The 24,783-nt window shown below is 45.6% G+C and overlaps 1 protein-coding gene across 3 annotated transcripts; it reads right to left on the bottom strand.

Annotated features, from left to right (window-relative positions):
• Nucleotides 1-204: 204 nt before the first annotated feature.
• On the bottom strand, nt 205-24,168 carry Ino80 (chromatin-remodeling ATPase INO80). Of its 3 annotated transcripts, none has more exons than XM_076791691.1 (24): nt 23,975-24,168; nt 23,617-23,830; nt 23,169-23,328; nt 23,007-23,086; nt 22,718-22,929; nt 22,472-22,645; nt 22,107-22,403; nt 21,709-22,037; nt 21,436-21,652; nt 21,262-21,349; nt 20,422-21,179; nt 20,045-20,337; nt 19,675-19,957; nt 19,449-19,592; nt 19,131-19,380; nt 18,799-18,926; nt 18,633-18,727; nt 17,758-17,830; nt 16,422-16,580; nt 16,057-16,159; nt 15,543-15,655; nt 14,105-14,287; nt 13,677-14,031; nt 205-1,611 (listed from the first exon to the last, which is right to left on the bottom strand). In XM_076791691.1, the coding sequence occupies exons 3-24, from the start codon at nt 23,300-23,302 to the stop codon at nt 1,202-1,204; spliced, it is 4,878 nt and encodes a 1,625-aa protein (XP_076647806.1). In that variant the 5' UTR covers nt 23,303-23,328; nt 23,617-23,830; nt 23,975-24,168; the 3' UTR covers nt 205-1,201. The 3 variants fall into 3 exon arrangements, with proteins under 3 accessions (XP_076647806.1, XP_076647808.1, XP_076647809.1); XM_076791693.1 differs by having other exon boundaries at nt 23,777-23,830; XM_076791694.1 differs by lacking the exon at nt 23,617-23,830.
• Nucleotides 24,169-24,783: the final 615 nt, after the last annotated feature.

Below are 24,783 nucleotides of genomic sequence, written 5' to 3'. Positions count from 1 at the left end.
GGAGGATTTAGAATATTTTTTAAATGCTGTTCAGATTAATAGGTGTTTATTACTGTGGACAAATTATAGGAGACCGTCGTCATTTTTAGCACTTTGAAAGACTTCCTTATTAACAAGTGGCTCCTCTCTCTCTCTCTCTACTAATTATACAATCTAGAAGAAGGAACGGGGTCAGGGTCGATCAATGAAGAATCACAGTTTCTCGGTGGACATTCGAATCGTTTATTGCTAATATAAATACCATTCTCTTACAAATCGAGTCGGCTTGACGTTTTCTTCATAACTCACATAAAAAATATGGTCTAATCGAGCCTGGCTGCGAAACAATGCTACGGATCGTTGACGTGTCGCGATACGTCGAGCGTGCGGTAGAAACAGACAGACAGACAGAGAGAGAACAAGAGATAGAGAGAGAGAGAGAGAGAGAGAGAGAGAGAAACATGAAGAAGAAGAAAGTGAACGATAAAACTCTACATCGTCAAAGTTGTCTCATCGTCGCTCGATCGTAGATCACCCGTCGTCGTCGTCGGTACGTCGTTCGGACTAAAGATTTCACCGGTGAATTCCAACTAAAAGCCGTTCTCGACGGTGTTCGACGCTTTCCGCATAGTTCTCGACGTCACAATTCTCGCGATCCTCCGCCGGAATCCTTTTTTTTTTTCTGCTCGAGCAGCGATTTAAGTACCTAACGAGGCGGCGACAATTCATTTCACTTTCGTCTCTGTACAGATTGCCTAAACGATTGGAATCCCTCGGGACCGGGCCATAAATATCGACAAGATCCGCTCTTTATACAATAGTTTACAGTGTCTGACGCGTTCCCGAAATCGTTTGAAGCGATTAAAATCATCAATTCGCCGTCCTCTGCTCGACGACACCCGCTCGAAAATACTCTGGGACAAGAGATCCTCGTCAGGATTCCGGCTGGGGACCTCGGTGTCATCGATGCCATCATCAACGAACACAGAATCCGCGAAGAGGTTTCCGCCCGGGGGTTGGTGGTCTCCTCTTCGTGAGAACCCTGAAGGTCGTTCCTCCGCGAGAACTGTCCAAGGAAGAGGGTCTTCGGGTACGGCTGATGATCGGCGTGCTATTCAAGACTCGGAGAGTAGAACGACAAGTCCCGAACGATCATCCTGCGTCGCGACCAGGTTCAAGAGTCTCCCTCGAGAATCACCCGGAGGAATTCCTCCTCCGGAAGCTAGGAGGAGCCTCGCGGCGGCTGCTGTTGCGTGTAGAACCCGAACGGTCTGGACTCGTTGGCCGACGAAGGGAACGAGGAGCCGGCGTTGATCGTCGCGGCGGGCATCGAGGGCCCGGACCCCGAGGAACGCTGACCCGGTGACTTTTGCTGGTTCACGGTGGCGATCGTCTGCTGGGACCTGAGCGGCACCGGGAGCGGCCGTTGGACCTTTCTGCCGTGATGATGACCCGGGGTACGGTATCCTTGGTGTCCTGGGCCGGTGGGTCTGAGCCGAGGTCGGCCGGGTCCTCGGCGAATGGTCGGCGGCCCTCCTCTGCCAGAAACAGAACCCAAGGTCCCGACCGGGCCCAACGGACCCACCGTGCTGGGCCCGTCGCCCTCCGCTGGACCGGACGATCCTTGACCTCCTGCAGCGTAACACGAGTTTCGTTTATTCACCTCGCAAGGAGAGTATCGATTCAGCCACTCTAATTGCTCGCCGATCGTCGGGCCCGACAATCGGCGAGCAATTAGAGAGACCAGATTACCGAAAGCGTTTCAACGCTTCGGTACCGTTACGAATATATGAAATCATGGCAGGAACGAAGTTGCCCAATCCCGATATTCTGATGTCACGAAACCGGGTGACTCGAGTAACGCGATTGGAAGGGGCCCTCCCGGCACCACCTCGAGTAACAAAAACTTCGCGGGAAACCGGGCCCGCGGGCCCGTAAGTAAGTACGTGCTCCGGGCAGGCAGCTTTTCACGATTATAATGGCAGATGCAGGGTACGGTGGAGGACCCTCCGTTTCACGTGGAGTGGTCTGACCAGTTAATCGGTTATTCACCGGTACACCGCGACGCGGCGGGGAACGAGCAAGACAAACTCCCGAGGATCGTGCCACGGCATCTATTCGACTGATCGTAAGCGCAGGAGCCGGCCGAACCTGGAGGACGAGCGAGAGGGGGAGGGGGGAAGAAGAATTTAATGAGATAGCGAGGGAGAAAAATCGCGGACGGAGGGGGTGGAGAGGGAGTGACAGGGTCGAAGGTCAGTAGCCGAGCAAGGATGTACGAGAGGAGGTTACCCGTCTCCTTCTAACCAGACACTTTTCTCGTTCCACGCTTCCTTCCTTCCTTCCTTCCTCTCTCGTTCAGTTTCTTTTCTTTTCCTCTCTCCCTCTCTCTTTCTTTCTTTCTTTCACTCCCCCTCTGGTGGCTCGTCGTTCCGAGTCGTCGACATTCCTTGGCACGTTCTCGAACCTTTCAGGAGCCACTCTTCAGCCACGGTCTCGCGAAGGAACCTCTCGGGAGCGGCGCCCCACTCGCGGAACAGAGGGTGGGAAAAGCTTCGCTCCTCTGGGGAGCACGTCGTTATGCGCTTTCGAAATTCTACGCGCGATCCCCGGCCCCGGCAGATTTATAAGGGGGACACGGAAGGAGAGGACCCGCGACCGTCGAGAGGAAAGAGGACGCTCGTCCGAGGAGGATTCCGCCGCCGGAGATTCCCGAGGCGCGGATGAGAGACTGCGGGGGAATAAAAAGGACCCTCCGCGAGATTGCTCGTCGTTGTCCCGTTCGCCGACATTTCTCGAGACTAGTCGGAGACTGGGGAGCAATTACAGATAAGGAACCGAACGCCACGCCGCTGCCTCTGGGTCTCTACCTCTGCCTTCGTCTTCGTCTTCGTCTTCGTCTTCGGCACCGTCGCCAACCACCCGGTGAACTACGGACCCCACTTGTACGGTGGAAGGGTTGCTGGAACGCCGAGACCGCGATCAGCGATTTCGGAGATCGTTAACCCGCTCATTCTCTCTTTCTTTCTGCCCCTCCCCCCTCTCTCTCTCTTTTGCTGAACAGGACCAACCAACATTTGAGCCGTTCATTACACAAATCGATTAACTCCATAAAACAAAAAGTTGAGAAATGCGATGAAATAATGTAGATTGTTTTTTAAAATTCCGTTTATAATATAAATTCAAATAAATATTGTAGAATGCATAAATACAGATGTAGCTTTTATCTAACGGTATATAAAATTAATAAGAAAGAACAGACAAGAAATAGTCGTTGGTAATGTTACAATTTTTATGTGACCGGTGGAGTTAATCGATTTGTGCAATGAACGGCTCATATATCCCAAATACGTAGCCGATAAAAGTCCTAAACTAAATTAACTAAACTAACCTAAACTCCTCTGTTCCTGTATGCCAAACCTTTTGTTTTTTTTTTATGCTTTTGTAAATTTCCGGCCCAATTATCAGGATTACAACTTCTTTTCCGCCCAATCAATGTGTTCGTTGCAATATTTTTACTATTTCAATCAGAAGAATCCGAAGAAAACTATAAACGTTTTCTTGAGCCAGACTTTCTGTTGATGAATCGTATTGAAGAACCATCAGATGATTCACTGTTTTCCACATCCACATTGTTATTAGTCTCACTCTCATCTTGATTATAACGGTATAATATTTATTTCTTTAAAACCACCGGCAAATTGAAATAATTGTTTACAATAATTTAATCCCAAATACGATCTGGGAGTGATGTTGAAAAGTATACAGTAGAAGTTAAAACATACCCAATTAAACTTTATTCTTGATAATAATTAATTTGACTTTACAAGTACTTGATCCTGCGGCAATTAGATTGTCACTGACTAATTTATTTCACTTTAATTCTGATAAGAAGGCACTAAAAAACGTACCGTTATCATTCAGCGCTTGCTAGTGCATTTGAGTTGCATTATTGCAATAGATTTACATTAGAGTACGGAGTTGATCAAAATGGCCTCTGAAATAAATTATATATTATTCAATGGCCAAAAAAATTTTGTCGTGTAATGGTGTTAATCTTTATTATTCAGGAAAGTTATTATAAATATAAAGAGTTATGATTATACCAAGTGCTTTGACACTTAAATTTAAGATTGTTCAAAAAGTGGAGTCAATCGATTTGTGCAGTGGACGGCTCATTTGTTTCGATAACGATTCCTCTCACCGTCCCCCATCATCCCTGCGCGTAGCCCCTAACGAGAATCCCCGGCAAGCACTTGTGCATCTCCGAAGGACGATTAACCCTTTGCACTCGGCGCCGTTTTAATTCCAAAACTAAATTTTTCTTCCGTCTTAGAATATTTTCATTTTATTCATACGAGACCGATCCGATTTCCACGTATAATATTTAAATGTTTAGTGATCTGTCAAATACAAATTTTGTAATGCAACGAATATTGGGTAATATTTTTTTGTAATTTCTTCGAAATAATGCCACAACAATTTTTAGTGGCGCTTCAAACTCACCACTCGAGTGCAAAGGGTTAAAATGAATTAGCATCGCGGTGATTGATTAACTGTTTCAAGCAATCATCCCGACGCATAGTTTGAAAGACCGTATTGTAAAACACAATGAAGTACGAAAGAAAAAGATAAAAATATTAAGGGGGCCCCGGCAGGCATTTGACCTTGACAGTCACGCTATGTTAGGCTGTACCTTTTTTTTCTACACATTTTACGTCTCAAATAAGTAAGAACACTAAATCTCTCGAAATTAACACTAGATTTACGGGACCCGTCAAAATGGCGGGTTTTATGTTCTTTAATTTACAATTATTGTGATTGTAAAAATGCATTTATAGGAAATGTATTTAACACATTTATTCCTTGGAACATATATTATAGTAAAAGCCTGCTAAAAATCTGGCTGAATATATTCTTGGTATTCTTAAAAAATAATCCAAACTGGCCACTTTCACTGCTCCGTAAATCTAGTGTTAACAGAATCTCTCTGCGACAGCCATCTTGTGACGTCACACTTGCTTCAGAAACCGAGTTTTCTGCCGAATATTACAAATTACTCCACCGTGAGCTAGAAATTCGCAATTTGGGCTCCATACAGACGTAGATTGGACTTTTAGGGAACACAAGTGACCACTTTTAAACTGCTCATCTTTCAGATCTCTGGAGCATTATTTAAAAAATAAAACATTCCGTGGAAGATGCAAGGAGACACCTCGAGTCATATTTTGCTTGACGAACCCTGGACTTCTATAAGAGGGGGATTGAAAATTTGCAGGTAAGCTGGCAAACTGTCCTTGATAATGATGGAGATTACTTACGGGTTCCCCTAATATAATATAAAAGTTACTTTCCTCGGTCTAGAGGATTTAGGCGCTGTTCGAACGAACCAAGGACTTCGAGGTATCGGCCGGAAAGTCGATTCCACGTGCGCGAACGAAACCGGAAACGGAAGAGACAACGCTCGGAACAAGGGATTAGCGATAAATGGTAACGCTCGGAGCCGGTAAGAATCCTTAATGCCACGGTTCAAAGATTGATTAAGCACCGCAAATCGGCCAATAAAGCGTTAGGTGTCCGAAGGATGCGAGCAGGCCCTCGATCTTCCGTCTCCGGTTATTACGGCGACAAATCAAGGCGATTCGTTGTTCGCATCGGCGAGGAAGGCGGGGGAAGGATTTGTCGGCGGCCGAGAGAGGGACCCGGGTTCGAAAACTATTTCATTGTCCCCGCTTTAGAATGGCAATAATTTTCTCAGGCGGCGGCGGTAGAGCGTCGTGGAACACGTCGAAGGACGAGACGCTGGGGGGCGAAGGACGGGCTCGAAGAGAGTTCGGCGGCCCTGCTCCCTCGGCTGAGATACGGCAGGATAATGCGGGAAGATAGGACGGGGCAAGGATATTGCCAGCCGGACGGTCGGCATTCCGCGGATCCTCGCGTTCCATTCGCCCCTTCCAGCTATGTACCTCGAAACTTTCTGCGGACCCTCGTCCCTTTGTGCGGACCCGTCGCGCGAGCGTCTCTATCTCCCGGAGAGGATCTCGCCCACGCGTGATTCCCGGCCGATTCCCGCGGGAACCCGCGAACGACCCACCATCTGCGAAAATATTTTCGAACCGGGTCCCTGCCCGGTTTCACCTCCGAGTCCCCGCGTCTTCCCGCGACGGACGAGGTGCCATCAGAGAAAGACTCAGTCGGCTTAACACTATTCCTACCGACACTTCACGTATACGTATTCCTACCGCGACCGGTCGAACGACCGGTCTTTAGCACAACTTATATTTTTTAATATATCAGGACCTTGAATAAGTTCTCGCTGTTTCTTCAAAAAATGGCAGTAGCAGTACCCCGTTCGTGGAATTTCGAATGGTAACACACATGCAAGGTAGTAGTGTATCTAACCTTATATTTCAGTGTATGGTAGTTCACTTTAGTGTAAACGAAGCAATTTTTTCTTAGTTCTGAAAATGTCTACTTTTGTGCCAAATAAAGTGTATTTGCGGGGAATTTTATCGCACTACTTTATTCAAAAGAAATCTGCAGCTGAAGCACATAGAATTCTTGTTGAGACTTATGGTGACAATGCTTTGTCGGATACGACATGCAGAGACTGGTTTCGACGCTTCAAAAATAATGATTTTGAACTTGAGGATAAAGAACGTTCTGGCGCACCGAAAAAATTTGAAGACGAAAAGTTGGAGGAATTACTCGATCAAGACCGATGCCAGACGCTAGCAGAACTTGGAAAAACATTACAAGTAGATGAGTCAACTGTTTCAGAACGTTTAAAAGTTTTAGGAATGATCCAGAAGCAAGAACATTGGGTACCGTATGAATTGAAGCCGAGAGACGTCGAACGGCGTTTTCTCACGTGTGAACTATAGTGCTTCAACGGCAGAAAAGAAAATGTTTTTTGCACCGCATCGTGACTGGCGATGAAAAGTGGATACACTACGATAATCCAAAGCGTAGAAAATCGTGGGGTAAGCCCGGCCATGCATCAACATAGTCTGCAAAACCAAATATCCATGGTTCGAAGCTTCTTCTCTGTATTTGGTGGGATCAGCAGGGTGTAATTTATTATGAGCTGCTTAAACCGAATGAGACTATCACGGGGGAGCGCTATCGACTTCAATCGATGCGTTTAAGTCGAGCCTTAAAAGAAAAACGGCCGCTATACGAGCAGAGACACGACGAAGTGATTTTGCTACTTGACAACGCTCGGCCTCGTGTTGCAAAACCAGTGAAAACCTACCTGGAAACGCTTCAATGGGAAGTTCTACCCCACCCGCCGTATTCACCTGACATAGCCCCTTCTGATTTTCACCTATTCCGTTCGATGGCACATCATGAAAAAAAGTGTTAGGGGTGAAAGTTGTTTCATTTGGGGTCCTCTATAGCTGGTTGACGTTTGGCCGTTTAAAAACGGATTACCCTGTATATTATTGAAAAGATGGCCACAAATTTTCATAGATACGATCATGTTATTTTTGTAAAGTAATGTGAAATAGTCATTTTTAGTGCTCCGTGAACCTAGTGTTAAATATGAAATAAACTCTTTGCGCCACCTATAATTATGGTTTCAGCGGGGTAGCCAAGGATCCACGTTCCAGACAGAATCGTCCGGGTTTTAACGCCCTCCGTTCTTAATTAGCGATTTTACTGATGGCAGCCCTAAATTTGGCTGTCCCGATTAATTCGGTCGATCTCGAGAGGACACCGGAAAAGTATGCTTGTTCGCAAAAATGGTTGGATGAAAGGACGAGTGCTGGAACTAATTCGAGTTAATTCGAAGACAAACGCGGGGAGGGGGGGGGGCAGTTTTCAATATTAAACGATTCAATTAGCCATCGATTGAGTCGACATCTGGTTATCGACAGCGGGGCCGCGTCGAGATAAAATTGGTAGAAACAGATGCAAAAACATGAATAAACCTCATAAAGCAATACTAAAAATCAAGTATAGCAAGGTGATCATTAGACTGCGGATGTTCACGCAGTTTCCAATTTTTGTAGACGAATTTTAAAAAAGTAGAATGAAATAAAATCCTATTTTTAATACGAATAGCTCTTGTAGGTCCAAAACTAATCAAAATCGCACCAAATTCTCTCGAATTACGTATTATAAAATTTTCTGAAAATTTCCATAAATGCATAAAGATCCGCAATCTAGTGATTAACGACCCGATTCGTCGAAGAGGAAGTCTACTTCGTTTCGCGCGGCAAAGGAGGATTGTTCCAGAGTTTCAAAGCCTAGTTAGGTGTCCCGAGGTGACCGTGCTCGCCCCGGAATTAACCCTTTTAGTGCAGAGCAACGGTACGGGACCGGTCGACGCTAAAAGGGTTAAGGGACCACGTCGCGTTAGACGTAAACGGTCCGTCGACGGAGACTATTATACTTCGGTCGCGAACGGCGACGGCGAACGTGTCAACGGAGTAAACAAAATCTCTGTTTCTATTCTCGGTAAAACCACCCCCGAAGCAGGTCTATTCGCATAAACATCCGCAGCCCGTTTATAACTTATTCGCAACGGTCCACAGTATTTCCAAATAAAACCTACGCATCTCAAATTTTCCGTAGGCACGCTATTCGAGAGTCCAAAATAATATTTACCGGAGTAGAAAAATTCATTTTCGAGGTTTCGGTCACGATTTGGAAACTGCGGGATCGTTGGCGAGGTCCGACGTGACTTGCCGGAAAATTGTTCCGCGAGCAGAAATGGCATAATGGTCCGGGTCTCCGCTTCGCGATTTACGAGGGGAAAGGGCGATCCAATCTCGCGATTCCGGAGAAAAGAATCGGCGAACGTCGTCTGGCAGCACTCGAACCGCATGAAATTACTTTCCGTTTCGCGACACGAAAATGTCGCGGGGGTGACACGGTGCGGTACGATGAGGCACGGCACGGAAACCAACCCCCTCGAACCCATACCTCCCACGGGAGCGGGAATTATGCCGATATTCGCGATCCCAGCTCTCGATCCCTTATTTGACAACTCGGCAGTTAATGCTTTCATTCCTTAAACTACAATCTACAGTGATTTCTCTATATATGTCGCCAAGACTTGGATGATAAACGTCGCGAAATTATCCCCACTACCGCGGGCTATATCCCGAGAGGCCTCGGACGCCAAGTGTAAACATAACACGGGTCGGAAACTCGGCGTTATTACGCTCGGGATCAAATTTAATTAAATTAAGATGGACACCATGTTACGCGAGGATCTACTCCTCGAAATTTTATAGCGGCGGTTTCCGGTCACCTCCGCGGCGTTCAACGTGTTAACCCTTTGCACTCGGCGCTAGTTTCAATCTAAAACTAAATTTTTCTTCCGTCTTACAATATTTTCATTTTATTCATACGAAACTGATCCGATTTCCACGTATAATATTAGGTCGTCCCATACATTCGTGCCGTGAATATGTTTATATTGTTCACCGTTGAAAAATATTTTAATGAAAAACCGCAGAAATTTTATAGTGACGGTATGGTGTCTTTGGCAAAAAGGTCAGAAGAGGTTGCGGAATGAAAGAGTGATTAAATATTTTATTTTGAGAATTTAAATGGTACAAGAGTAAACGACACGAACTTATGGGATGACCTAATATTTGTTAGTAATCTATTAGATACAAATTTTGTAATGTAACAAATATTTTGTAATATTTTTTTTAATTCGTCTGAATTAATGCCACAACAATTTCTGGCGGTGCTTCAGAGTCACCGCTCGAGCGCAAAGGGTTAATTGCCGGGCTGCGGGGTGTCTCCGGGATTCCGAAAGGTCGACATCCGACAGAACAATCGTCTTCTGCGCATACGTCGGGTGTGCTCGATCACGTTTCTGAACTTCGTCTCGATCGGCGCAGAAGGGAATCCGGCGTGCGCCGAGTCGCTCGAGAAATGCGAACGCGAGAGAAGAGAGGCGTCATAATACTGCCTTTCACGAGTGTATCCGCCACATGTCCCGCTCCTGTTTGCGAAATGCATCGCGCCGTTCGTGCGCAGCGTGACTCCTGCGCCTCTCGATGCAACGAACGCGAATTAATGAATTCCCGATGGAGACGCGCGAGGGCAGAGACGGAGGCGCACGCTCCGAGCTCTGGAAATTATGCTTTCTACACGTTCCGGCGAGGGTTCCACGGATCGAGAGAATTCGACGGTAGAATTCCCGAAGTCTGAATCGGTGGTTCGCAAAATATCGTCGATCCGGAAGACGAGAAATTCTCGAGCAATTCAGCAGCGAACCAAGAGTTCCGAGGAGACTACGCGATAATAGCAATTATTATCAAAACGGCGGGGGATTTGCAAAATCGGGACGGTCGATCCGAAAGACGAGAAATTCTCGAGCAATTAAGCAGCGAACCAAGAGTTCCGAGGAGACTACGCGATATTAGCAATTATTATTGACCTTTTGCATTCGGAACCATCGATTCTGAACTCATAATGTCCCCTTAGAGGGGACATCCGAGAGCAAAGGGTTAAAACGCCGAGGGATTTGCAAAATCGGGACGGTCGATCCGAAAGACGAGAAATTCTCGAGCAATTAAGCAGCGAACGAAGAGTTCCGAGGAGACTACGCGATAATAGCAATTATTATTAAAACGGCGGGGGATTTGCAAAATCGGGACGGTCGATCCGAAAGACGAGAAATTCTCGAGCAATTAAGCAGCGAACCAAGAGTTCCGAAGAGACTACGCGATAATAGCAATTATTATTAACCCTTTGCACTCGGAACCATCGACTCTGAACTCATAATGTCCCCTTAGAGGGGACATCCGAGAGCAAAGGGTTAAAACGCCGAGGGATTTGCAAAATCGGGACGGTCGATCCGGAAGATGATGAGGCGATCGATCAGTGATCAAGGGAGAAAACGCCTAGCGAACCAAGTAAGGAAGCGATAGCCGAATAGTGAGTGCGTGGCCAGGAGCCGGAGAAGGGGAAGGGGGAGGGTAGGGGGGGGGCGAGCGAGTTCCAAAAACCTAAGAAGAGCATCATCGATCGCAGCTGTCGCCTTCGCTCCGCACCTGCTATTGTCCGCTCGCCTTCCAGTCGACGACAACCGGGAGAAAGAGGAAGAGAAAGAGAGAGAGAGAGAGAGAGAGAGAGAGAGAGAGAGAGAGAGAGAGAGAAAGAAAGAGACTGAGAGAAGGAGAGAAAGGGGAGGAGAGAAGGGGGTAGGGAAGAAGAACGACCCCCTTTTCTCTCCTTTCCGTATATGTAGCACGAAGATCGTACGCGCGAGCCGCGCGTTGCCCGCGTAAACTCCCGGTCCACGTGTCGTTGCGTGAGGGCCACCTACTCGCTTTCGTCGGTCCTCCTTCTTCTCCTCGTTTTAATGCGACATTCCCTCCCCTTCGCCCCTCGTGCCCCCGTACCCTCGTCACACGTACGCGCCATTTAACGCGCGCGACACAATGCGTTATGCAACGCGTTGGAACGCCCGTGCAAGAACGACACCCCTGCAGGATCGCGTCAACGGGCAAGAACGAGTCGAACGAATCGAAACCATTACGGATACCCGTAACTAATCAATTATATGCAAAGAATTTGTTTTGCCTTCAGTTCTGCACCGATCGTCGAAGAGGAAACAGTTTCCGGTAATGCAGCCTGCGTTCAAAATATTTTAAAAAGTATCATTTCTTTTTACAACCCTGTAATAAAATAGCGGCGTCCGTACCTTCCGAGGATCGTATTCGTCGTTGCACACTTTTTCATTTTCATGCGGGATTTGATGCGACGGTGACAACGAAGAGAATTTGCGATGTTTATTTAGACTATGTCTTCAAGGTCGCCATTTTGAACACTTGTCGCAGCAGTATCGAAGTATCCAAGTATTCGAAGTGTGCTTTGAGATAGTCAGTTTTCTATTGAAGTTGACTTTGGGTGACCTTGAATGACCTTCATATAGTAGGTCATTGTATTCGCCTTGAAACACTCTATCAGAATGTAAGTAAAAAAATATACTGTTCCATTTAGAGAAAAAAACAGAGTTGACCTTCATATCTCCTTGACGCCTCCACCTACAGATAAATTGGTGATACCAGATTATGAGCCCCCCGATACCAAGTAAGTTTGGTCTAATGCATTTTCTCCTATCTTCGAAAACAAGCGAGTTACTCAAGTGACCTGTTTAAAATGCCCCACCCTGTATAATAAATGAAGAAATAAACACCTGAATTTGCTACAAAGTTTGTTTTAGATTTCAAAATAATCGATTACCCATGGGTCCCCCTAATACTAACGTAAAAATTCATTTTCGAACCTGGACAAATAATTCCCTCAGCCACATAAGGGTGCCAGTCAACGTTATTAAATTATAGAATACAGAGGGAAGCAATTACAGCAGTACACTGCAGCTAACAGATCAATGAAACTGTTATCTTCTGCCCGCTTCACTTTCAACTCAATTCTACTTGAACATGAAAGGGAAGCTTCCATCGTTAAAAAAACAAAATTGCGTTATCCTAATCGGTTTACCGGAGCCTATGGCCGGGGGTAGCATCGTTCCCTAATTAATTCCCATCGATCATAAAAAGAGAATGTAACGAGTGCGCGTCGTCCCAGAAGACGCGCACTCGTTCAGGGTACGAAGACCGCGAGCTATTCGGTACAGTGAGTCACTTAGGGGGGTGGATCTCGGTCGCGCACCCTTGCCGCTTAGGCTCCTTAGGAGCGTCGCCAACTGTTCCCCGCAGATGCACTTGCTCTCGCGCGTACCCGCGAGGGAATTTCGAAACCCGGATCCACGTACCCAGGGGTACTTTCTCTTTGCGCTGGGGGATCCCCTTGAGAACGGGGCCACACGTTGCAATGGGGGCAGAACGTCGGACGGGGGGCCCCCGGAGCTCTGTGAAAGAGTCAGCGGGGATTAACGCGGTGCATCGATTCCGAGGGTGCGTCACGAAAAGTCATTTTCACCTCGAGCCCCTACCCCCACCGAGAAAATTTCCGAGTAATCCTCCCTTAGCCCCCTCCACCCTAACTTCCGTGGAACCGTTTCGCGATTGAGAATTTTCGAATCCCCAGCAGATGCAGGCTGCGTGCAAAAACGAATTCCTCTCTTTCGACCCCGGCCGACGAAGCCTGATTAATCGGTCCCCGATATCCCGCCCGCGATACGGCGGCAAAGCCTGTTAAATATTTATGTCGGCGCCGATATACCACGGGACGATAGAAATCGAGACTGTTACGTATTTATCCGACTCTGCCGTGACAAGATCGAATCTGTTCGACGAGTGTCGTGACAACGGAATTGAAATATTCATCGATGGAGCGCGGTTTGATCGCGCACGACAGCCTCTACCGCGCGGGGACACGCCTGAACGTCCTTGCGGGAAAAGAGTGACTCGGAGAACTATGGTTCACGTGGAAAAATTCCCTTGAAAAACATTTGTTACGCCAAATGTTACGTTTGTTACGTGAAACTGGTCCGAGCTTCGGGAGAGAGCTCGAATTGGCCGGTCCAATTTGAAGGAAATTATTCCTAGACTGCGGATTTAGGACAAACACACGAGCAATTATTAAAACAGTAGAAAGATTGAGAGAATTTTGAACATTCCTAAGTGGCTCCCGTTATTTTGCAACAGATGTTTTCATTATTCCCTTTGAAAGGGTATTCAATTAGTCGATTTTATGCGTCTGCACAAAGCGAACCTGGTCAGAGCATTTCTTCTACAAGGACCTAGGGTCCAGGTACTCACCATGCTGAAGGATTTGGTCGCTGGTCGCGTTGCCACCGGTGGGCGACATGGACGCCGGCGACTGAGGATCATTCCCGACGGTCTTCGACGGTGGATGAAGCAGAAGAAGTCCTCTGCCTTTGCCACCGACCGGTCCTCCTCTGCGAGAACCTCTGGGCCTGCCTCGTTTACTAGTCCCCCGAATCGTAGGCCTCATCCGGACACCGGACCCGCTGCTGAACGAGACGTGGTGGTCCAAACGGTTCACCTTGACCGGCTCTCCGAACTGGCTGACCCGCAATGGCCTGGAATCGCTGGAACTACCTCCGACAGGTCCGTCCACGTCGACGACCAGGCCGTCGTTGCTCGTCTCGTCCTGAACATAGATTCGATAGATGAATGACTCGATCCCCGGATCAATTACAATGATCAAACAGCAAGCTACGCACCTCGGACTTGGCCGGGCTGGTGGGCACGCTATAGTCGTCCGGCGTTTCCAGCATCTGTTGATTATTGTTGACGAAGTGCGCCTGGCCGCCACTCGTCTGGTTACCGTCGTTCGAATTCGATTGCACGGTGTCTCCGAGCCTGTCGCCGTTAGCGTCTGATAGACAAGGCTTCTTCGCGTCGGTCTGCAACCAATAATTCCTCGCTTTCACAGCAGATTCTCTCTTATCCGGTCTCGCTTTAAATCTCCTTAAGGGGGCCGGCATGGTTTGAAATCCATATACGTATGCAAGGGTCAAAATCTAGACAAACTGCCGCGTCAATATTGCAATCAGCAGTTCAGAAGTGGTCAATTGTGTTTCCTAAAAGTCCAATCTACGTCTGTATGGAGCCCAAATTGCGAATTTCTACCTCATCGTGGAGTAATTTGTAATATTCGGCAGAAAATTCGAATTCTGAAGCAAGTATGACGTCACAAGATGGCTGCCGCTGAAAGATTCTCTTAATTTCGAGAGATTTAGTGTTCGTATCGAAAAAAACGCTCCATACAGACGTAGCAAAGACATGTACAAACACGGTGGTATGCATTTTTAATTGATTACCTACTTATTTAAGACGTAAAATGTCTAGAAAAAAGGCATAGCGTAACATAACGTGACAGTCAAGGCCAAATGTCTGCCGGCCCCCTTAAATCGCTTTAAATATCTCTAAATTTTATACAGGGTGTCCTACATAAATGGGAACACCTAAATATCTTTCGTATTTACAGTCCTATCAGAAAACTTCTTCCTATCAGAATGCTATCGTAAAAAAAATATACTATTCCATTTAAAAAAACATCGGTGACCTTGAAATTTCATTAAAAAACACGACATAAACAATTTTTTTCTTCACCATTATATTACCCCCCTGCAATAGTGTCACTTGGTCCTCTGAAGTTTTCTGATAGGACTGTAAATACGAAAGCTATTTAGGTGTTCCCATTTATGTGGGACACCCTGTATATTTCGATTCTCGAAAATTGCCTATATTTAAATCGTGGCGATTTCGTGAAAAAAGAAAATGATCGTACGACAATAAATTTGGACTCGTTTGAAAGCTAGAAGCCTGTGGTTTCGTACCCAGTGGTTCGTTTTCTACGTATGCGAGAACTTGGAACAATTGTTTTCCATGAAAACAATCATAGATTTAAAGATCGAGGCTTCCTTTTTAAAACGACACCTTGGATATTGATGTACGATTGTTTTTTCTCTGGTCGATGGAAGGTGAGCACCGTGAACTGACCTGTATAAATCAGGTCCGAAAGCAAAGCAGAGGAGGACAAGAGTGAGGCGCCTCGACGAGTAGTTCAGAGAAGGGAAGAGGGAAAAGCGAGGGAGAGAGGGAGACAGAGAAGGAAAGAATCGGGACCGATAGCGGCTTTAAGGGCGCCAGGCTCACCTTGACCGGAAGCGCGGTTAACTTCCGTTTCCGGTCCCTCTCCTTGTGGTGTAGGCTCGACTCGAGCCGAACATCCTCCGAGTGCTGCTTTCTTTCCTCGCTCCGTTGGCTGTCTGAAATACACGAACGCGGGCTTGTACACGGGGACGTTCGTTGCTTCTCTTCTTATTATTATTCGTTATTAGAGCATTAGCATAACCTAACGAGCATAATGTAATTGCATCAACACACACACACACAGAAGACAGACAACGCGCTGCTACCCCCTTCTGCCCCCGTTTCCTCGCCGCTCTTTCACCGAACGCGTTTCAGCGTACGAGAGTGCAACCGAAATCGCGCTTCGCCGAGCAAAACTCCGAGACCCGGCGTATTTGCATTTCAAACTTTCTTTCAACGGCCACCGGCGGCGGGTTATTGTTTTCAGACGGCGTAAAAATCGGCGAATCATCGCATTTCCTAGTTCCCACGAAATCATCCCGAATCCCGACCAAACACGCTCCAGAAAATCTCTCACATTTCGCTTCGATTTCCTCGTCGTCCAGCAGCAGAGATACGACCTCTTTCGGCTTCAGCGTGTCCGGCTTGAAATTTCCGCCGCTTATTACCATGCGTTGGATCTGGAAAGGGATCGATATTAGCTAGCGCAATCGCTATAATTGCAGTACATTCTTTCGCGTTCGGATAACCACTGCGCGATTCTTACAGGAAATCTTCTACCTTCGGCTTTTCAGAAATTTCACTTTGGGAGATACATCTCATAGAACAAGAAGTTGAAAATTTAATCTTTCGTTGAAAGTTGAATTTCTGAAAAATCGAGACTGACGGAGGAAAGCGAGAATCGTGCATTGATTACGACAGTGTTATTAGTTCGCCGCGAACCTCGCTCTTCTCCCGAGCACGTTGCAGTATTCTCTCCTCGATGGTGCCCTTGCAGATCAATCGATACACCGTAACCTGTTTCGTTTGACCCAGCCTGTGGGCGCGATCCATCGCCTGCTGATCCACGGTGGGGTTCCAGTCGCTGTCGTAAAAGATCACCTGCCGAACAAGATCATCGACTAATTATTTTCAGGTAACTGGACAGCGTCTTTGTAACGATATCGGCCGTCACGGATCCGTGCGACCTAAGACCCAAATTCGGAGTCTATTGCGTGACGTTCTAAATAGGGAGAGTTCCACTCGATATTCGAACCAGGGCATATGCAAATGCATCCGGCGACGCATACCTGCAGCCCACCCCCGGTGCAGTCTAGTGCACAACAGAATGCAGTTTCGGCAATGCAGGGCGAACGACCCTGGCCAAAAAATCGCATATCGATTCCGCCATTAATTCCTCCACCTGGTTCACCCGCACCCTCGCCGCTACCAACGGGTTTCGATAGCCGAACCCTTTGCCAATCGATAGCCTATTCAACCCTTGGATAGCGGACGCCTTTTATGGTCGTAAAGATGCTCATTTATACATATGTCTGAAGACTCTTTAATGACCATAAAAATCGCAGGGGTCCAAAAAGAAACTTTAATTCGTTTCTGTTAAGTCAGTACAAAATTAAGTACAGAAATACAACAAGGAATCGAGGAACTTTTGTACCGACGTAATATTATAACTAGACTGCGGATCTTCATGCAGAATAAAAATTATTTGTACCAATTGCAAGAAACAGCAGCCATATTAAAATTTCCTTCTTTCTTTGAAGGTCCCAATAAGGTCAATGTGAATTTTGTTAATCTTTCTACTATTTTAAATAGCATAAACTCATTTTTATAACACGAGTACGAGTGAATGGATTCGTTCCATGATTTTCCAAAGAGCAAGTGAATCGTTTCGAGTCCACCGGTGGTTCTGGCGTTGAACGAGTCGCCAGCAGCCGGGCGACTGAAATCCAAGGGTCGACATAAAGAAACATGTTAGGCACGAATGGCGGAAAGAATGTATAAGGGTTCGATTACAGGCAAAGTTCCAGACTTGTTAAATCGATGACACCGGGACCGAACGTCGAACGACATTTCCGTGATTAAACGTTGTCTCCTGGCCAGACAGGATCGTGATCTCCCCACACGCTATCCTTTTGCTCCCCGACGTCGCCCCCCACCCCACCGACGAATTACGATTGCCCTGAATATCAGAAGCAGACAAGCCTGACAACCTGGCTGGCGAAGTCCTGGCCGAATACGTACAAGGTACGGTTGATAAAGTCAGGATAAGATTACTGACCGTGTCTGCGGCGGTGAGGTTTATTCCCAGGCCCCCGGCTCGTGTGCTCAGCAAAAAGACGAATATGTCCGCCCTGAAACATGAAACAATACCTGCAGATTGAACAGCCCTGTGTGCGTTTCCTATGGAAATTAATTCGAAATTCTCCGTGGCCGCACTTGGAGGATTTCCAACACCCACTGCGAGCCGAGCCACGAGTTTCGCCATTTGGCTAGCCACCCTCCACCACCCCCTACCCTAATTCCCGTAGCATTTCAATGGTTTTTACTCGGTTCGGTTCTTTCTTTCTTTCTGGGCTCGATGGGCTTTTGAACATTGCCTTCTCTTCGTCTCTTTGTGCAGAATGTGAAAAACAAAAAATGTCGGTACCAATTGCTTTCCTAAATGATTAATTATCAACCTATCCCAGTCGCACCATTTTTGCTTGGAGTAAAATTAGAGGAGAAATGCAACGAAACTCGTGTTTAATATTGTCGACGAATTATTGGAAGAATAAGGGTTGCCTTTGAGATTACTTTATCGCGATTAGAATCGCATTTTCGAGGAGGGTAGCCAAAGCGCAGCTGTCTACGAGGCGGGGACGCTTCCCCAATTAATTCGCGTGTTATTTATGCGCGAGTGAGCCGACGAACGACATGCTAAGAGGCTGTGGAGCGCTATACTCGTGCGTCCCGAGGCGAAGCCGGTGCATACTTCGAGCAACGTTGAGAATCAAATTTATTCGGGTTATTAGCGATCTATTCTCATTAAACGGATAGACAGCGCTCGTTTAGATCGGCCGATATATTAGATTGTTCAGATTCGTGGTAGACGAGACCGCACCGTGAAATTCCTTCAAGACTTTCGTCTAGAACCGCAAACAACAGAGGCATTACCGTTTCTGGAAATCTGCCACCATATCTCGACGATCGGAGATCTTCGAGGAACCGTCCAATCTCATGAAAGTATGTTTCCTGTGATACATATACTCCTGCAACAAGCACACGATTGTTTAAACCGGTCGGGGGATCGGCTGGTTCCTGGTTAATCGATTTCGCATACCTCTAGCAAGTCTATCATCTTGGTCATCTGCGAGTAAATGAGAACTCGGTGACCTTGTTCCTTGAGACGTCGCAGAAGACTGTCCAATACTGAAAGTTTCCCGGCATCCGTCACCAACGTTTGCTTATCTGTAACAATACGAAACAATGAACTGTACTGTTCCTGTATAATTTTCGGTCTTTAACACGGTAAAAAAATATTAATTCGTGCGATAACAGAGCATTCTCTCAAGTCCATCGATCAACTGTTCTATCGCACTGTTGCAATTCTATTGAATTGTGGAGATGAGAAACCAGAATCCCTTAAATATACTCCTTTAAGAGAGCACTAGCCTGGTACTATGATGGTCGACCAGCCATTGATCGGCGTGCACGCGGATAGTCCGCCTTGAGGTTCAACGGAGAAGGTCGGCGTTGTCTGCATTATGCGAAAACTGTTGACCCCTTGCGAGAGGGAGAGAGCTCGCTCGCAACCGAGCCACAGAAGCTGCTGACCAAATTTCCCACCGCATTCCTCGTGCCGCCTCCACGCGCACGCTGCGCCACTATTACTAACATACAATTTCCGAGGACTAGCTTGAACCTGGAATCAATCGGTCAATGCGTCAGTGTAACTATATAGTCGCCATCGCTGTATAATAGTCGACCAACCTTAGGATAAGTATCGCAGATAAAGGATGGAATGGTAGTCTGTTGGCAAAGTCTCATTATCGGTGGTCTTGGGAGGTGAAGATGCTCCGGGAGCAAGGTCACCTTCGATTCTTCCAGTTCTACTTTGGTAGACGGAAGTATTCTCTGTGGAAGAAAACGAAACGCGCGTGTACATCTGGCACGCTCGTATCTTTATAGCGAAAAGGATTGATAGAAAACTATGAACCTTCATGGATTGATTGGCAGACTTCTTGCTGCTACGTAGGATTCGATGAGCAACGGTTTCAGGCATTGAATGAATCACGTGTGTACTATGCGTATATACAGGATCTCCCTCGATGATCCTCCTAGTGAAAATTAAATCCTGCAATGCTTGCGACGAGGCGTCGGTCTTCCTTGGCAAGAGGAACATCTGGTTCCTAGGTACTTCTATCCTCTCGTCGACATTCCAGTCTTCCCAGAAACGCGCGATTTTCATCCTCCTCTCCGTTAATGTCGCGAGGCATAATCTACAGGATCACGGTAAATCGGAGATCAAGATGTAATTTACATCCGGTGTAATGTACCGTACAATAGGAAACACATGTGTCGCATACCTGAATAAAATACCAATGATAAACACTTTGTTCATTTCCATCGGGGACAAATTAATGAATCGACTAAACGAGAAGGGATTTTGAGAACTTTCGCTGCCATCGTGAAGGGTTCGATGCAAATGTTCGGTAGCAAATATAAACAGCTTATTATACAACAAGTGATCTTTGGATGGCAACGAGAGATGCAGCAGCCCCTCTATATACAATAATGCTGGCATTTCGAAGAATTCGGTGTGCATAAAGAATGGAGATCTAGCATCTCTGCGCTCGAACAGTTCTGGATGATTGCAAACCTGAAAGAGATTTGTAGGAGGTAAATAGGATGCTGCTCGCGTTGATCACGTCGATCATTAAATGTACTGTAGGGTGAGACCTACCTTTCGGAATTGCATGACTAGATTCATAAGATTTGATGTGAAATTTTTGTCGTTGGTCGCGGTGTCGCCGCCGCCCACCGTGTAGTGTAACAAATCTTCTATCCTAATCTTCTTTTTCAATGCTGAGTATAGTAATTTTTGTCTCGTTGTAAGGGGACAATACACCATCACTTCTATCTTGTCGGACAACTCGTTCTCCACGTCCTTCTTTATCCTCCGCAGCATGAACGGTTTCAAAATCATGTGCAACCGCGACAAATGCTTCTCGTCGATGCCGGTTTTGTTTTCAGCATGACTCTCGATGTCCTTCGAGAACCATTCGTTGAACTCGTCGTGGGAATCGAACAATGTCGGCATTATGAAATGCAGCAACGCCCACAACTCGGCCATGCTGTTTTGAATCGGCGTGCCGCTAAGCAACAATCTATTGCGACAACTGAACCCGAGCAACAATTTCCATCTCATACTACTTGTGCTTTTTATAGCCTGCGCTTCGTCCAGGATCATGTACTGCCATTTTATTCTGTTGAAGTATTTGTAATCGGTTATGACTAATTGATAGCTAGTGATCACTACGTGAAACGAGGCCTCTTTCGTATGCAAATCTTTAGTGTCCCAGAATTGTCTCAGTATCTTGCGTTCCTGGGGATTGCCCCAATACGGTACCACTTTAAACATTGGCACGAATCGCGCCATTTCTTGCTGCCAATTGTGCAACGTTGAGGCCGGAGATATAATCAAAAACGGTCCCCACACAGCTGCGAATCAATATGAAAACGCCAAAAAGTCAATAAGCTCCCGGTACGATTTACACAAAAATGCTCCCTCTAAATAACTTACAGTATCTTTCAGCGACATGGCATAAAAATGCTATGGACTGTACAGTTTTTCCCAATCCCATCTCGTCCGCCAATATCCCGCTGATTCCCTGAGGAGGTACCAAAAATATATTTCAGCATAAGTTCATTTAATTTATTAATAATTCGTTACATATAATAAACCGTATGAACTGACCTGATCATATAAATTCGCTAACCAATTCATCCCTTTCAATTGATAACCCTTCAGATTTCCCTTGAAAATCGCAGGCTGCGGGTGCTCCAATGTTTCAGGAGTGTCACTGAGTCGTAATTCTTGGGACGCTGCCGCGGTATCAAACTGTTTCGCTCTAGCTTTTTCATTGTCAAATGCTTCGGTGGCATTCCTCTTTGCTTTCTGTTTCATGACTTCGCTAAAATATGAACGAAATAATACCAGGGTAGAATCGACTTTGTACAGAGATGTTACCTATCGTAATCGTCGATTCCAACAAGTCTCGGATTTTTCTCTTCGTCCAATTGATTTAAAATTCTCAACTGTTCCTCCGGCGAGGCTTTCCCCAATTTACGGGACATGAAGTGAGCATACAGTTCGGTCTGTGTGATAAGAAAATTCAGTTTCCTTTGCTGTCGTTTCGCCTCGATCAGCTCGACGTCCATTTTTCTTTGTTCCTCGGCCTCCTTTTCTAATCGTCTCCTGGTCTCGCGTTCGACGCGATCGTAACGTTTCCAATACGACTGCATCTCCCTCGTGAGACGCTTCGCTCTCCATATGGTCTCCTTCATGTTCTTCTGCGACTGGAAAGTGTAAATATCATGTTAGTGCTAATCTCACCGACTTAAAAGTCTAAAAGTATTTATACTTACTTGCATAGCCTTTTGTCGCCAGTATTTCATGCAGTGTTGCGCTACTTTCTTACAACTAATTAACATTTCCTTATGATTATTGGTTTTCGCTCTTTGTACTTTTCCCAATTCTTTCTTAGACATCATCACCCAGATCTTCCTCCTCCTCATCGCCATTACCTCTGGGCTTTTGGTATTATGCTTCTTTCTGCCGCGTTGTCGTGGCTGGTGGCGCATTATTGCTTCTAACTCGGCTTCATCTAATTCTTCTTCTCTGGGCATCGTACGATCCCATTCGTCCTCTGGATATTCCCCATCCTGAAAATCAAACACGACTAATTAATTGAACCGCGAACGGTACTGAAACATCTTATTTATACGCCTACAGGATAATCATTGGATGGTCTGTGTCGGGGGACCTTCTCCTTCTTGATTTTCATGACCTTCTTCTCGGGCTTCTTTTCTTTTTTCTTTTTATTACCGACTATTAACTTTTGGTGTTCCAAAAATCGGTCATAGTTCGACAGTAGGCCGGCACTGTAGTACTGGTACTGTATATTCTGGAAACAAACGTTTCACATTATCGCCTGTTCTATGTATTTCAATGGTGTTATATACAGACTCAATTTTACCTCTGGTTTCTGATAAAAGCGACCCTGATACTTTTTTCTAAGTATATGGAACTTTAACATTTCTTGAAAATCTTCTTCCGTGATGGGACTATCTGTGTCAGATCCTGATGCTGAACTATCCGATGAATCGCTCAAAAGAATATCTTGCAACCACCTACGTTCCTCTCCCACACTTGACATATTGTACAGCCTTAATTTATTAATTCTCTCCTCTGTAAAATTAATGATCATTAGTTCCTCTGCGTAAACCGAGATACTTAATTTCAAAATACTGGTACGGTTTGCACACCTTCTTTGCGGATCAACACGTTATCAAGGTAATTGTCTGATCCTTCAGAGGACTCTGACGATACAGACTTCTCGTCCTCGCTGGAAACATTCATGAAAACGATAAGCATTCCTCTACATTCAAATCCGCAGAGTTCAATTTTATTATTGATAAAAGAGCTACCTAGCTGGATCTTGGAACAACTCATTGATTTGTCTCAAGAAGGGCTGTACATTAAGGCTGCGCTCCAATCTTTGCAGATGCAAAGGAGCAGCCATTTCTGCTTCCAACCTCATTGTGCGTGCTCTATCTGTCATTACCAATCTCTAAAAAATTCCACAACCTACGACAATAAGAAAAAGTGCTATATAGGATGGTCGCTCGCAAGAGTCATCAGTGTCGAATGCAACCGTTGTCATACTCCTTAAACTACATCGCATGAAATAATTTCTAATGCATAAGTAAAATCTACTGAAAAATACAAGCTCGGTCAACCGATAAAAGCAAAAGAGGGCATTCGAAAAAAAAATAACAGTGAGGGGCCAGTTGTCAAGGTAACAAATACTGTGTCTACAATATATATATACATAGATGTATATATATATATATATATATACATATGCATACAAACCTAATTCGATTCTGTGATTATTTTGACATTTCATTAAATATGTTAAATGACTCCGATAATGCGTGTGACACGGACGACAGGAAATTTTTTACATAATTGGTACATAGCGTGTCGGCGAAATGAAAACGTCTATCTTGCGTTCGGAATTAGTAAAACATACAGGATTTTCCTCCTTTCTGCATTGCCACGGTGATAGATTGTTTTTTCGTGTTTCCTGTAACGGGCGATACATGTTAGAGGCGTGTAACCGCCAAATAGAATCGTGCGTAACCAATTACATTATATAAGGTGAATGACACGGCGAATCGAGCTTGTGCGGTTATAATTTTTCGCGAAATATTCGATAGTTTTGGATCACCTTCGGTTTGGTTAGAAGTAGCCCCACTTATTTAGCACGTAAGATAGGGTCGATTGCGAGAAAACAATTCCCTTTGCTCACATCGAAATTGGGTGTATCGGACGAAGGGAAATACATAGTAGAAAGAAGCCTAGAGAACGCAGACATTTGGCGTGCCATAAAACCAGGGCAGGGATAGGGCATATTGTTGGCCACCATTTTTGTTTTCAATAGGTGGCGCCAGCCTAGCCAACCTACAGCCAACGATGGCTTTATCAACGTTTATTGCCGACCAACAAATTTTATTATCAAGGGGTTGGAATACAATAAATTTCCCAAAAATTTGACCATTTTTTCCTCGGCAAAATCGCTGATTTTAAATCGTGAAAATGAAACGAAAAAAGGCCAAGCTTTCGATACAAAACGGTTCTCGAAAGATAAAACCGGAAGCATATGCGTACACCTGCATGCATATGTTGACTTTAAAAGCGTTTTTCGCAAAACAACTTTTCTCAAAACGATGTACAAAATTGCTCGAATTTTCTTTAACCAATCGTTTTAGGATTTGGCTGTTGTGTTTGTTACAACGTCATTCCGGCATCGACATTCGGTATTGCAGATTACGAATCTTCGTTCCAACAATTTATATTGAAATAGATTCCATACATACAATACCAAATCACTTGGAGACTTATTTATTTGGATCATGTTCGCAGAGAATATCGTTTGAGCTTCTTCATAATGAAATTGATTATAACGACAATACGGAAAATAGTAATAACATCGAACGATATTTCGTCTCAATTAAATTTCCCGCTAAATGCTACTGC

Source organism: Halictus rubicundus, chromosome 8 (genome assembly GCF_050948215.1).
Source record: "Halictus rubicundus isolate RS-2024b chromosome 8, iyHalRubi1_principal, whole genome shotgun sequence".
Taxonomy (NCBI): Eukaryota; Metazoa; Arthropoda; class Insecta; order Hymenoptera; family Halictidae; genus Halictus; species Halictus rubicundus.
This window is presented reverse-complemented; position numbering and strand designations above follow the sequence as displayed.

Bases quoted from the DNA above. Each gene is read 5' to 3' on its own strand.
- Ino80 (XM_076791691.1), bottom strand. From the start codon at position 23,302: ATGACAGATAGAGCACGCACAATGAGGTTGGAAGCAGAAATGGCTGCT. The intron at 18,728-18,798 runs GTATGCGAAATC...TGCTTGTTGCAG, and splicing joins AGATGATAGACTTGCTAGAG to GAGTATATGTATCACAGGAA. The intron at 16,160-16,421 runs GTTCGCGGCGAA...ATCCCTTTCCAG, and splicing joins GTGCTCGGGAGAAGAGCGAG to ATCCAACGCATGGTAATAAG.